The sequence below is a fragment of the Perca fluviatilis genome, chromosome 14 (genome assembly GCF_010015445.1).
Source record: "Perca fluviatilis chromosome 14, GENO_Pfluv_1.0, whole genome shotgun sequence".
In the NCBI taxonomy this organism is placed as follows: domain Eukaryota; kingdom Metazoa; phylum Chordata; class Actinopteri; order Perciformes; family Percidae; genus Perca; species Perca fluviatilis.
This window is the reverse complement of record NC_053125.1, coordinates 28,148,623-28,163,215: the sequence shown is the minus strand read 5'-3', so window position 1 is coordinate 28,163,215 and position 14,593 is coordinate 28,148,623. Positions and strand designations below refer to the sequence as shown.

The window sequence follows — 14,593 nt, the reverse complement described above, 5'->3', positions numbered from 1 at the left end:
ATGGATGTGATATGATTTCTATCTTTGTTGTCGGTCTGGCTCAGGTTAAACTCTTTGTGAAACATGAACAAACACAAACAATGAACGCCACAGAACTTTCTTTTATTCTCCTGTTTGACAGTCAGTTATATACGTATTGAGCAAAACGAAAAATTACAACAATAAGACTAGAATATAAATGTCAAGAAGAAACATAATAAACTGGATAAAATGAACACCAGGGTATAAATGATTAACAAGCATAACCAGGTCCATCACTCAAACAGTCCTTTAATCCCTCTCGGGGAAATTAGAAATATATGAAAGTAACAAAGATAGAAACTAACAAAGAAAGAAAGAAAGTAGGAAAGACATAAACACAAAAACATTTTTAAAACCTCTCTCTCTCAATTTCAATTTCATGTTGCTTGATTGGCATGACAAAAAATACATCTGTGTTGCCAAAGCGAAAGAACAAACATATATACATACATATAAACAACAACCAGGAGTAAATACATCTGATATAATAATACAAGTAAACCGGATAATTATGACATAAATGCCGATACTAACAAATTATGTGCATGTCCCTCAACATTAATATAAAAAAGAATACAAATAAATAAAAGAATGTAGAAATACAAATGATAATATATATAATTCTTTATTTATTTTGCCTCTCTCTCTCTCCCTCTCTTTGTCTCTCTCTCTTTCTCTCTCTCTTTATCCCCCACTGACACAAACAGCGCTCAGGTGGCCCTGATATGAATACTATTCGAACAGTAAAAGTTGCCCGATTTCAGTACATTAAGAAAAGCTTTTTTAAATTTAAAACGTTCAATGCCTTATTGTGCTGATGTGACCAAGCCAACCGGACATTATTTCTAAATATCTGTCCGAACCCGGCCCGGCCCATCGGATCCTCGGTTTGGGTATCCATCCTCTACATCAAATGGAAGAGAAGAATAGCCCATTTAAATCCCTTTTGAAATATGCTATTTGTTGTTGTTTGTTTTTCATGCCTGGTTCTGAAAGAACCCCCTGGTTGGGTTGTCCGTGGGACTTCCAGGTGTAATCAGAGCTCGCCGTATGTTCTCCCAGAAGACTCCCTTGTGTTGACCAGCTTGTGGCCAGCTCAGGTAGGTGCGTCTCTTCACCAGACTCCTCATTCGGTAGTACAGAGACAGCTCACAGGCTGGGATGTCCTCCATAAACAGAAGGATCAGCACATCGTCCTGCTCGTCAAACAGACGGTAGCTGCAGACACCAAAACACATGACGTAAGCTCCAAGTTAAGTTTAGGCAGCAAAACAACAGTTAAGTTTAGGCACCAAAACAACAGTTAAGTTTAGGCAGCAAAACAACAGTTAAGTTTAGGCAGCAAAATGAAAGTTAAAGGTGTTGTAGGTAGGATTGTGAACATCCACGATTTAGCCAAAGAATTTGAACATCGGCAACTTCTCAGTCCCTCCCCCCCTTTCTGCTAAAGCCCAAAACGGTCTCCTAAGCCCCTCCCCCCACAAGGGAGAATGACTGCATGTACATGAGCAGTAATTGTCACGCAGTTAGACACAACCCCCCTCCCCCCTGGCCTTGATTGGTGCATCTGAACAGGGAGCAGTGGATTTTTGCAAATCACACCACAGGCTGTAGGAAATGCCAGAGGAACCGGATTTGTTTTTTAAATTACCTGCTTCATGTAGTTCTACTGGAACATAGGGTCAGTTTCAGCAAATATGACAGAAAGTTAGTTTTATTAGTTTAACCTACTGCATCTTTAAGTTTAGGCTCCAAAACGACGCTGCCTACCTGGCCATCTGGATCTCTCTGGAGCACCACTCGCTCTGCAGGTAGTGTCGGCTGATCACACAGATGGTCTTCCTGCTGCCGTAGATGGCGTCTGTAATGTTTTCTATGATGGGCTTACCTGTGAAAACAACAGCCACTTTCAGATTAGCTAGGCACTTCAGAAATTAAATTAAAAAAGCCTTTTTTCCACTAGGAGCTGCTCCGACAAACTGCCTAGTAACTCTTTCTATGTGGCTCTAAGCTGAATAATGAAAAGGACTAATTTAATTCTCTAATGCAGTGGTTCCCAACATTTCTTCCTTGGCACCCCCCCTTCTCATGTCTAAGAAAAGCTGAGAACCACTGTTGTTTGCTAGCAGACGAAATTGACAAGGTGAAACCTTCATAAAAACAAATCAATTGAGAGCAGATTAGGGTTAGGGTTAAATGCGCTCTTTCTCTTTGCACGACCAATTTCAACAAAACAAATACACATTAGTCACTCAGAAAGCAATGCATGGAAAAAAGAAGGGTCCAGGTTGAGAAAACAATAACAAAATCAATCTTTAAATACAAACAGACCTGGTTCGAAGTCTCTGTGGTGCAGACAGAGTCTCCATCCTTGCTCCCCCTCCAGCACTGGAAGCATCTCTTCGTAGACCCAGGCTTCATCATACACGTTGTAGGAGACAAAAGCATCGTAGTGGTGAGGAGAGCCCTTCCTTCCCCTCCTCTTATCGTAGACGAAGGCCAGAAAGAGGTAGTAGGCATAGGCAAGGTGCCACCTCAGGAAATGGTAAATGAAGGATGCGAGGAGAGTAAACAGAATCAGACAAGTGCTGAATACGAAGCAGAAGAAGCCAGGGTCTATCCAACAGGAGCTAGTATCAAAGTCCAGGAACTTGTTCCCCTGTTGGCTCACAGGAAAGGCACAAGTATACTGGTGGCCATTAACTACCTGCGTCTGGTTGTTGCTTTGCACCCATTGGCTGAAGCCAACGTTGGAGCATTCACACGTTAAAGGGTTGTTATTCAGGTCCAGGTACGTCAATGCAGGGAGGCATTGGAGGGCCGTTTCATTGATGACCGACAACTCATTCCCCTTGAGTTTTAGCCATCTGAGGGTCAGCAGGTTCGCCCCGCCGAGGAAATCCAAATATCTCAATTTATTGTTGGAGAGATCGAGTTTCTGCAAGTTTGGAATTTGCCAGAACTGTTCAGGCGTTAAATGTGACAGATCGCTGTTTATTATCTGAAGAACCTTCAGTCGGGGAGTGTGTTTAAATGTGTCTGCGTGCAATGACTTCCTGAAGAAATTGTCAGAAGTTAAGATCTCTAAAGATTTCAGGCCCTTGAGCAGATCTTGTGTAATGTCCTGAACAACAAATGTGTTGTGATCTTTGAGTATAAGCTTCTTCAAGTTAGGTAAATTTAAGAAAGGTGAATAATCATTTTGTTGAGAACTTATCGGTTTCCAGCTATAATGTAATGTCAGATACTCTAACTGTGCGAGTCCTATGAACATCTCTTTTCTGTAATTTCCGAGTGTAATACTAAGAGTTTGAAGATTATTGAGTACTTGGAAAGCCCCATCATACACATCGTAACATGTGTCTGCTCCTAAATCCAAAGAACGGAGGGAGGACAGGTTGCTAAAGTCTTCTGGCATGAGCTGTAAGAGAGCATTATTGTGTAAATTCAAAGATTCTAGTTTCTGCAAGCCAACCTTGAAGGTATTGTCAAAAGTAAAAACAGCATTTTCTCCAATATTAAGTTCTTTCAAATCATTTAAGTTTTGAAAAACACATCCTTTAATTTTTGAAATGAGATTGTGATTGAGATTAAGCCTTGTTAATCTTGTCAAATTCAGGAAAGCGTTGCAGTCGAGTTCAGTGATGTAGTTGGAGCTCAGATCCAAGGTTTCCAGTGTGGAGAGTCCTCTGATTGCGAGGGGCACTTTGAACAGTTGGTTATCGCCCAAAACCAGATCCCTGAGCTGTGAAATCGATCTGAGTGAATGCTCTGACATGTTGGACAGATCGGTGGAAAATAAACTGAGGTCAGTGATCTGAGAACAAGACTGCAGCAGGTTGTCGTCTATGCTGACAATGTGGTTAAACCCTAAATCAAGAGTTCGTAGTGAAGAAATTTGGCAGGCGACATCTATGAGACCTTCATCTATCCTCGCCTTCATCGATGTCAGAAAAAGTTCTTGTAGCGAGTCAGTGGTCTGCAGCGCTGCGCGGTACGACTCAAAGCTAATATAACTTCCACCTAGGTACAAACTAGTTAGGTTTCTCAGAAAGGTCTTGTTTGATACGTCCCATTCAATGTCGCTGCTACACTTACTCAAGTCGAGAAACCACAAATGAGGAAAGACGTCTTTTGTAAGACAGAATTTTCTCAAAGGGTTCATAGTCAGCGACAGGGTCTTTATGTTTGAGACGTTTAAAGTCAGGTCATCTGATTGAAAATAGGTGAAGTTGTTGTTCCGAAGACACAACTCATTTAAAGTTGGTAATTTAAAGATGGGAGCAACATCTGTGATTTGTTGTAGGTAATTAGAGCCCAGATCTAATTCCTCTAAGCTGACCAGGGACTGAAAGGCCACAGGGGAGATATAACTGATACGGTTACTCTCCAGAGATAGCATTACTAGTTCGGACAGTCCTTGAAACATGTTGTCTGTCACTTTTGTAAGATTATTGTTGAACAGGAAGAGGACCTTTAACTTCTCCAAGTCTGCAAAAGCTCCATCATCAATGTGCGAAATCAAATTAAATTCCAAACCTGCATAGATGAGCTTTGGTAAATATTTAAAATCTGTCCCGGTGATCTTTGAAATGCTGTTTGAGCTGAGATCCAGTGATGATGCATTTCTGGGAATGTCGTCGGGAATAGCAGTGAGGCTGCGCTGTTCACATGTAACTGACAGCTTATTTGCATCTTCAGAGTAGTCAATCGTGCAGTTTTTCAGTGAAAAAGCCAGTAAGGGGTTGTAATGAAGCAGGAAAGACAGAAGAGGAACAAGGAACATAGGCCAACTTCCTGTATATTGCATGATGGTGTTTGGGATCTAACTTTGAGGTGGAGGTGAAGTTTTTCTTTCAAAGCTGCACATCTGAGGAGGATGAAAGAAGAAAGCTTTACTCTACTGTATGTTTTAAACTGAACAGACAATATGAACATTTTTCCAGTAAATGTTTGGTCTTTTTTTCTTTGACATTTTTCTTTTGAGTATTTCAATTCTTCTATAAAAGATAACATTTGTTTTCGGGTTGTAAATGTTTTATATATGGGTGAATCCATAAACGTTGCCTAGCACATGGTTCAGCAAATTTTGATCCGGCTTGCATAACAATTTAGGTTCACAACCTAGTTGTGCACTGTTTGCAAACTGCAGTTACACACAGATGTATTGCGACAGGCACGATCTGATATGTCCGACGTTACCTCTGTTAGCTTAGCTTACAGACATATAGTTAGGCTAAAAGTGGTCTTGCTTTGCCAGACCCTCCTCCAAAGTGCGCTGGAGCAGAGTCTGGCTACTCCACATTGCATTCGGGGATGATACTTACAGCCGGGAGGCGGCCTCATGAGGCGCTACACGCCGGCCGGGAGGCGCCCGGGGAAAGGACGCCGGGAAGCGGCCTCATGAGGCGCCACACGCCGGCCAAAACAACAGCACGGCCGCCACTCGCGATCGGGGAAACGATGCGCCACACGCTGGCCAAAACAACGGCACGGCCGCCACTCGCAGGACACGGGAAATGAAACGCCACAATAACGAGACGGTTGGGGTTAGGAAAAAAGAACTGGGAAAGGAACCGGGCGACACGCCACACCGAAAAGGAACTGCAACGCGGACAAAGGTACTGCCACACGCGACGCGATCCGGTCTCCGGTGTAAAGCCAAAGCGTTTTACCCGGTCCACCACCCGACCAACCTCCCTACGCGGATTTTCGGCTTCTTATATTACTCCCTACAATTTCGTTCTGTGGCAACGTAATATGCTTCCCATTGAAATACATTGGTTCACAATTTCGTGTTGTCCACAACGTAAAAAACGAGAAAAACGTTTCCGTGAACACGTTCAATAGATTAAGAATAACGTGAACATTTACACGAACTGCCATGAGACTGGGCTGGAGGAGCAGTTAACCACAGTCCTCACAAATCAGATGGAGGTTAGAACGCCAACACAAAGGAATCCCAAGATAACGGATATCTGGAAGTGGAACTTCAAGGATATAGACTAGGCTAAAAGTGACATTTGGATATTTGACTTATTAAAAAAATGCTTAAGGCAAATGTAACGTCAGACATAATGTTAGTTTGTGTCAGGATCCCACAGTCTTCCCTTTTTCTCTGCTGATTCCTCACTTATGTATCCACTTTTGTTTTCATAAAAGCTCTGTTTTTCTGGTCAGCAGCTTAGAAAATTCAAGTCAATGGAGAGTGGAGAGTTGTTTTCCCCTCCGGTGCGGAGTAGAACAGAGGCGCCGGGAGATATTTTTGACAGGGACAAAAACAAATGAAGGTAATGTGCTGACATTGCTCATTAGTGATCGGGTATGTTCTTGGCAACACGTCAAACTTGCTATCTCACTTGAAATGGCACCATGTGAATGTGAATATCGCTTCTACAAGGAAAGAAAACGAGCGTAGAGCAAATGCAGCTGGCCTCGGCATTAAAACAGACTTTTGCTGAAACCACAGAATAAGAAAAAGCTTTTTAATGAGCAATATAGCTGGAAGCAGCAATGAGGGGGCCAAGCAGTACACTATCAACTAGTGTTGCCATGGCATGAGCAAGCACTCACAGCAACTTTTATGGCAATTGGATAAAGAATGGCTGAGATATCAGCTCATTAACGTTGTTACAGTGCCCATAGAGGCCAGATTACACCAATGTCCTTGTGCATTCTCACAATCAGCTACCGTGTCCCTGTACCAAGTTTGGACTTCATACATTAAAACATTGGTGAGATATGAGCTCACTTCCTGTAATTATAGCGTCCCCATAGTGGTCAAAGGTCAACAAATTATATTTTACGTCCTCGGGATTGGGTCTTGAGTCCATGTACAAAGTTCGCTTTCGATACATGAAAGCGTTGGTGAGATATGAGCCTACGTCCTGTGATTATAGCACCCACCTAGAGGTCAAAAGACTCCATATTTATTATGCGTTCTCAGGATGGGGTCCCAAGTCCAAGTATTGAAATTGGTTTTGATAAGTGAAAGTCTCCCCTAGATATGAGTTCACTTCCTGCTTAGCGGCTTCGCCGTCGATTTCGATTGGCTGTGACAGGCAAACACTTTTAAATATCAATACATAATGGAATAACTTGTGTGCAGCTTGGTCTGAAGATCATCTTTGCCAAGTTTCGTGAAAATCTGAGAAGTTTTCTGACCTGTGAAAACTTTTTAGTGTTTTTGATGAAATCCAATATGGCGTCACAAATTGGCATGTGTCGGCCTGAGGACCTCCCAACGTATTAACAGACACCGCTAGTAAGTTTTAATTCCAAACACACCAAACGTTATAGACCAAAACGTATTTCTGCTAATTACAGTGCCCCCTATAGGTCTGAAGTCACCAAATGTATTGTGCCTCTTCCTAATTGGACCCTGTACCTATTTACTTAGATTGGTGTTGATACGTGAAAGACTTGTCGAGATGAGTTCACTTCCTGTTTGGTGGCTTTGCCGTCGATTTTGATTTGCTGTGACGAATATCAATACGCAATGGAATAACTTTTGTGAGGCATGGTCTGAAGATCATCTGTACAATGTTTCGTGAAAATCTGACCAATTTTGTGATCTGTGAAAACTTTTTTGTGTTTTTCATCAAATCTAATATGGTGGAAGGTCCAACATGGCGGATATTGACAACCTTGAGTTCGGCGTCATCCAAGGACTCCAACTATATCTCAATGTTCAAAATTGGGTATACGGTTCAAAAGTTAATCGCATGGATGTAACGCCAACTTTGACCCATTGGTGGCGCTAGACTGCCTGTGGTGCAGACCTAAAACTTGGTGAAACTTTTTACTGTATGGTTCTATGGGCTCTCTATGGGCTGCCAAAGACTCCCATGGCAGAGGAAAGATGTGTAATAATAAGAAAAGGTAGAATCACTATTGGTGCCTTGTAGCTTCGCTGCTTGGCCCCCAATTAAAGGTAGCGTTGCATGGACGAAGGGAAAATAAGACCCGTTTAAAATTATTTCAAATGTAGAACACAATACTTCAGCAAATTTTAAGTGCTGGTCAGGCCTAAAATAGTTTTTGAAATTTTAGACTTTTTAAACCCCCGCAGAAACTCTGCATAAATACTAGGGGTGCATGATTCAGAAAATGTCACGATTCGATTCAAAATCCATTTTCGATAAAAAAAGAAATTATTCACAGTATGTAAATGTAGTCCCATGTGATTTTAGTAGAAAATATAAAAAAAATATGAATCGATTTTTGGAATTCTATCAATCGATTTTGATTCGGTAGAGCTTGAATCACGATTCGAAGGTGAATAAATGTTTTTGCACACCCCTAATACAGTAGTTCCCTACCTTTTTTCCTTGGCGCCCCCCCTACTCATGTCTAAGAAAAGCCTACTAAGTAGCCTGCCTACAATTATAAGCGAGAACAACAATATATAGTTTTTATACCGACTTTTGTACACATTATATATTCTAGTGTGTTATCATAATTTGTTTAACATGTGCAAATATTTTTTTTTTTACCCCAACCTCAAACCAGATAAAGACTTGCGCACCCCCTGTGATCTTTGCCGCCCCCCTGAGGGGTGCCCGGACCCCAGGTTGGGAACCACTGCCCTAATAAATATGGACATTTCCACCTTAAATTGAGGCAGAAAAGGCACACATTGTTGCTGAAACATTCACCAGAAAATGAAGTGTCCTCAATGTCTCAATGCATTCATACTTTCAAGAAATCATACTCCAGAACTGTTTGGTTATGTGAATTCAAATATTCCCCTGGGACGATAAATCAAATTAAGATATCTTAGTTATCCACACAAAAAGTAAAATATGACCTGACGACGTTACTGCTGTTGCTTCCTATCTCCTGCATTTACTTGTTCTTACACACTAAATATGTTTTAGTTGATACTGTTTATATCTTAGCTCATTCAGAGCTTCCCCTTCCTGTTATACTCTGAACTTTACTGTTTTCTTTTCACTTCTGCTTAGATGCTAAACTCCATTTTGTGGAAAATTATTGAAAGAATTGAAATTTCTTACAAATGATAGGGCAGAATGAGGTCAGTCCATCCTCCGTCAAAGACGATTTTGTTCTGTTCAGTTTCAGTTCAGTTTTAACAGTTTTTCCACATCCTGAACTAAAAGGACAAAGGAAAGAGTGACGACCAATAATCACAGGTTTTACGTATCACAAAAGAACCCAGAGGAGCTCTTTGTTTGTTTCACATGCAGGAAAGTTCATGAAGCTCTGCCGACCTGGAGCATCCAAACACATACAGTGCCTTGCGAAAGTATTCGGCCCCCTTGAACTTTTCGACCTTTTGCCACATTTCAGGCCTCAAACATAAAGATATAAAACTGTAATTTTTTGTGAAGAATCAACAACAAGTGGGAAACAATCATGAAGTGGAACGAAATTTATTGGATATTTCAAACCTTTTAAACAAATAAAAACTGAAATATTGGGCGTAAAATTATTCAGCCCCTTAAGTTAATACTTTGTAGCGCCACTTTTGCTGCGATTACAGCTGTAAGTCGCTGGGGTATGTCTCTATCAGTTTTGCACATCGAGAGACTGACATTTTTGCCCATTCCTCCTTGCAAAACAACTCGAGCTCAGTGAGGTTGGATGGAGAGCGTTTGTGAACAGCAGTTTTCAGTTCTTTCCACAGATTCTCGATTGGATTCAGGTCTGGACTTTGACTTGGCCATTCTAACACCTGGATATGTTTATTTGTGAACCATTCCATTGTAGATTTTGCTTTATGTTTTGGATCATTGTCTTGTTGGAAGACAAATCTCCGTCCCAGTCTCAGGTCTTTTGCAGACTCCATCAGGTTTTCTTCCGAGAATGGTCCTGTATTTGGCTCCATCCATCTTCCCATCAATTTTAACCATCTTCCCTGTCCCTGCTGAAGAAAAGCAGGCCCAAACCATGATGCTGCCACCACCATGTTTGACAGTGGGGATGGTGTGTTCAGGGTGATGAGCTGTGTTGCTTTTTACGCCAAACATAACGTTTTGCATTGTTGCCAAAACGTTTGATTTTCGTTTCATCTGACCACAGCACCTTCTTCCACATGTTTGGTGTGTCTCCCAGGTGGCTTTTGGCAAACTTTAAACGACACTTTTATGGATATCTTTAAGAAATGGCTTTCTTCTTGCCACTCTTCCATAAAGGCCAGATTTGTGCAGTATACGGACTGATTGTTGTCCTATGGACAGAGTCTCCCAGCTCAGCTGTAGATCTCTGCAGTTCATCCAAAGTGATCATGGGCCTCTTGGCTGCATCTCTGATCAGTCTTCTCATTGTATGAGCTGAAAGTTTAGAGGGACGGCCGGGGTCTTCGTAGATTTGTAGTGGTCTGATACTCCTTCCATTTCAATTTTATCGGCACAGCGTGCTCCTTGGGATGTTTAAAGCTTGGGAAATCTTTTTGTATCCAAATCCCGCTTTAAACTTCTCCCACAACAGTATCTCGGACCAGCCTGGTGTGTTCCTTGTTCTTCATGATGCTCTCTGCGCTTTACACGGACCTCTGAGACTATCACAGAGCAGGTGCATTTATACGGAGACTTGATTACACACGGCTGGATTCTATTTATCATCATTAGTCATTTAGGTCAACATTGGATCATTCAGAGATCCTCACTGAACTTCTGAGAGAGATTTGCTGCACTGAAAGTAAAGGGGCTGAATAATTTTGCAAAAAAATAAACTACATGTGTTTTGTGTGCAGGAATCTTATCGTGTAAAGTAACTAGTAACTAAAACTGTAACAGATGAATGTAGTGTAATAAAAAGTACAATATTTCTCTCATAAATGTAGCGGAGTAGAAGTAGAAAGTGGCATGAAAAGAAAAGACTAAAGTAGAGTACAAGTACCTCAACATTTGGATTTCAGTACAGTACTTGAGTAAATGTATTTAGTTACATTCCACCACTGATACGGTTGTTGTTGAATTGTCTCTTTACTGAGCGAAGCTACAACATTATTATCTGTTAACTTCGTGTCTAATCCACCAACCCTCTCACACTAAATCTGTACAACAGGACGGCAACAACATGAACACATTCAGACATTACCTTTTATCTCTGGAGTCATGTCAGGATGAATCAGCAAGACGAGAGTAGTTTGTCTTTCTCTAACTTCTCTTCAACTGCAGCTTATCAGGAACTACGAGCCCTTTTTCTGTAGGCCGGGTAGGGGATGTAAATGTCACTCAGTGACCTTCCTTACATCTATAGATCCCAGTAATGTGTTTCTTGGTTACACTGATGACGGACTGACAGACGGAAAGTCACAAGTTTGACACATCACCAGCGATGTAAGATAGTTACGACAGGCCTCAGAGCAGATGTGTTCAGCAGTGGTGGAATGTAACTAAGTACATTTACTCCAGTACTGTAGGAAAGGATCAATACAGTAGATTAATTCATTAATAATAATAATACTATTTACATAAATTAAGATATTAACATGCACAAAAGTCACAAATTCTTGCAGAAAAATTCACAAGAATGCAGGAAACAAAGCATTTGATTATCAAAATTTTGTGGGGGGTGTCGTGGAAGTTTCCTTTGCAGCAGGGGGTGAAATTTCAGAGTTTAGTAAATTGAAACAAATAAGACAGACTGAGACTAAAACCAAGTTGGGTATTTGTATTTTATTAAAAAAGATATATTTGCAAATATAGGAGCAACATGATTTCACAAAAGGCCGCAGCCCAGTGTGGAGTCAGTTTCTCAAATGAGTGAACAGAACACCAGTCTTATATGTTTATATGCATCTTCAGAGTGACAGCACACACGCACTTGGATTATTATGACGCTACAATTTTGACAGGCAATCTGATACACATGAAGACAATCAGAGAAATGCAAGAGACATCTTGGAGCCTTTTCGCCTCCTCCTCCCTGTACGACTTTCACCCCCCAGTTACATCTTAACTGGCATGGGAAAACATGAGAGTTTTAGGGTGACCTTGTTCCCTTTATCTGTTCAGACAAACAGCTCACATAATGTTCCAGACTGGACACCTCAGCAATTTAAGCAGAAACTGAGATAAACTGTCTTTCAATAATGTGAGAGAATTAAAGTAGAAATAAAACATAAAAATACAAGGAATTATGCTTAAATGTAATTTTTGCCATTACATTCCACCCTTTTGATTACAACCTAATCACAATACACAAATTACTTTAATGATTATATCTATTTTTACCAATAGCGTCTTCCATGTTCTTCAATTGTCAGAGGTTGCTAGCACTTGACAAATCGTTGGAAACAATCTTTACCATTGTTTCGGGTGTGTGTGTGTGTGTGTCAGCACTACCTTCCTCATCAGTTTTTGGACTCAGTCAAACAGAGGGACAGGTGTTGTTCTCTGTCTGAGGTTTTTTGCTTTTTCTTCGGGCAGTTACATGCCCAATGTCCAGAGTCCTTGCAGTACCAACACTGGCCTGGTTCGTTGGGCTCATCATTTTGCCCACGGTACCCGCCTCGGCACCCTCTGCCGTGTCTGGGGCCTCTCTGGCTCGACCACGTCCTTCGTGGGAGCGGCCTTTTTCGGGTCCGCGCTCCATATGTTGCCCACCAGCCTGTTGTAACATGCAGACAAACGCTTCAAACATGGTTTTCTCACGTACTCGTTCTTTAGTTGAGTCCGTGTCCTCTTCGTCCCTCCGTTTCTCCAGCTCGTCTTCCTGATTTTTAGAGAAAGCTCAGAAATGGGCTTTGGTTAGTGCTGATGAGGAGGTTATTGGTGTATGTGTGTTTTTATGCATCTTCACCTGCCTCTGTCTTAATTTTGTCTTTTTTTCATTAGTTTTACCAAGTTTTCAATTTGCCCGAATTTAAAGGAAACCCCAAAAAAATAATATATTTTGACCAATACGGCAGACACTCTAGATATTCTGAACCACCATTTACCATCTCATCCACCAGGGGTCCCATAGGAGTGTGTGACCCGGATCTGCTCGATCCGTTACCCATCCTACTTACAATCGTCACTGTAAGGCCAGGTTCCTACTTACAATCGTCACTGTAAGGCCAGGTTCCTACTTACAATCGTCACTGTAAGGCCAGGTTTCTATCTTATTTCGGAAAAACCCACGCACGAAAAAACCTAACAGTTTCTGAAAAACCATTTATTAGATTTACTTCAAAATCTAATTAGATTTGTCCCCCGAAAATCTATAAAACAAAGTCCCACCCGTGTGGATAGAGATCTGTGGCTCAGAAGGTTCTAGACATACTGTCAGAATGATCACAAATGTAATTACCCAAATTTAAAGGACCACCCAAAATGTATACAAACAACCCCAAAATGGTTGTCCTATGTCAGTTTCCAACGTCAGTAATTGTTTCTGGAAGTTTACTATAGCCAATTCAAATTACTCTTAATTCAATTTAAATTAGAGTTTGATCTTACTCTGCTGCTTGAAATTGCTTCCGTCTTAATAGATCAGTGTTGGGTCAGTAGAGTCCTCCGTGGTTTCTGATCCTCTCTCTCTGAATGCTTTTTGGGCGAGGTAGAGGCAAAGATCGTTTGATCTCGGATCGCAAGTCCTCAGTCAACCACGGAGTCTCTCTTATCTGAGCCCCGCACATGATCTCCCATCTCGTCGCCATGTTTGTTGTGGAAGTTTCCTTTTGCAGCAGGGGGAAGAGTTTGAGAGTTTAGTAAATTGAAATTAATAAGACAGACTGAGACTAAAACCAAGTTGGGTTTTTGTATTTTATTAAACAAACATATATATTTTGCAAAATAGGAAGAATACAGGTTCACAAGAAGCACGTAGCTCAGTGTGTCAAAGATTCTTCAAATGAGTGGAAGGAAGAGTGAGCTTAAATGCACATTTGGGAAAAGGGGAGTGACATTTGCACACAATCAATTGTCAAACAATAAAGATAGCAACCTTCTAGAAGTTTCTTTCTGACAACAGTAAAGATATAGATCCAATACTGGCATTTATCAGGGAAACACAGGCATACGTCATAAAATCACTTCATCTAATCCTTTGCCCCTTTCTGACATACATCCTTAAATCTAATCATCTGTCCTTTCCTGATGTACCTCATAAAACCATTTCATCTAATCCTATGTCCCTTTCTGCCCCAGCCGGGGTCATGCTCCCCGCACATCTAAACAGACAAGGGGGGAGCTGATCTGGGAGAGGAGGATGTTAGATTTTGTGGCCTTGTGGGTTATCAGTTCAGACAACGGGCATACACTTTCTCTCAGTGTCGGAAGTATAAACAAACTCTAATCCACATGCAGGAATGCAAATGAACTGTCTTTGCTTTGGTGTATGAAAATGCAATGTGCTGAAAGAAACATAAGGATTATATGAAGAATAAATGCTTAAATGTGAATTTTGCCATTACAGGGGGCGACCCAGACACCCCGGCTATAATTTGTCCCCAATAATGCTGAAACAAAACAAACGTTTTCACTAGACAGGTGGAGATCTCAACCCCCACACCCTCCCCCCCCAAATGTTAAACCCAAAGTGACGCCTTTGGATGATCTCCTCCCTCTCTCCCTACTCCTTTTATTTATTCATAAATGCATCCTGTGGTCGAGCAGCG

The 14,593-nt window shown here is 41.3% G+C and overlaps 1 protein-coding gene across 1 annotated transcript; it reads right to left on the bottom strand.

Annotated features, from left to right (window-relative positions):
• Positions 1-998: 998 nt before the first annotated feature.
• LOC120572281 (toll-like receptor 13) lies at positions 999-4,878 on the bottom strand. The gene is made up of 3 exons (XM_039821523.1): positions 2,353-4,878; positions 1,792-1,909; positions 999-1,239 (listed from the first exon to the last, which is right to left on the bottom strand). The coding sequence occupies exons 1-3, from the start codon at positions 4,829-4,831 to the stop codon at positions 999-1,001; spliced, it is 2,838 nt and encodes a 945-aa protein (XP_039677457.1). The 5' UTR covers positions 4,832-4,878.
• Positions 4,879-14,593: the final 9,715 nt, after the last annotated feature.

Excerpts from the sequence above, each read along its gene's own strand:
- LOC120572281 (XM_039821523.1), bottom strand. The coding sequence starts at position 4,831 with ATGCAATATACAGGAAGTTGGCCTATGTTCCTTGTTCCTCTTCTGTCT. Across the intron at positions 1,910-2,352 it reads CCACAGAGACTTCGAACCAG|GTAAGCCCATCATAGAAAAC; the intron begins GTCTGTTTGTAT and ends TTGTTTTCACAG. Across the intron at positions 1,240-1,791 it reads AGAGAGATCCAGATGGCCAG|CTACCGTCTGTTTGACGAGC; the intron begins GTAGGCAGCGTC and ends TGGTGTCTGCAG.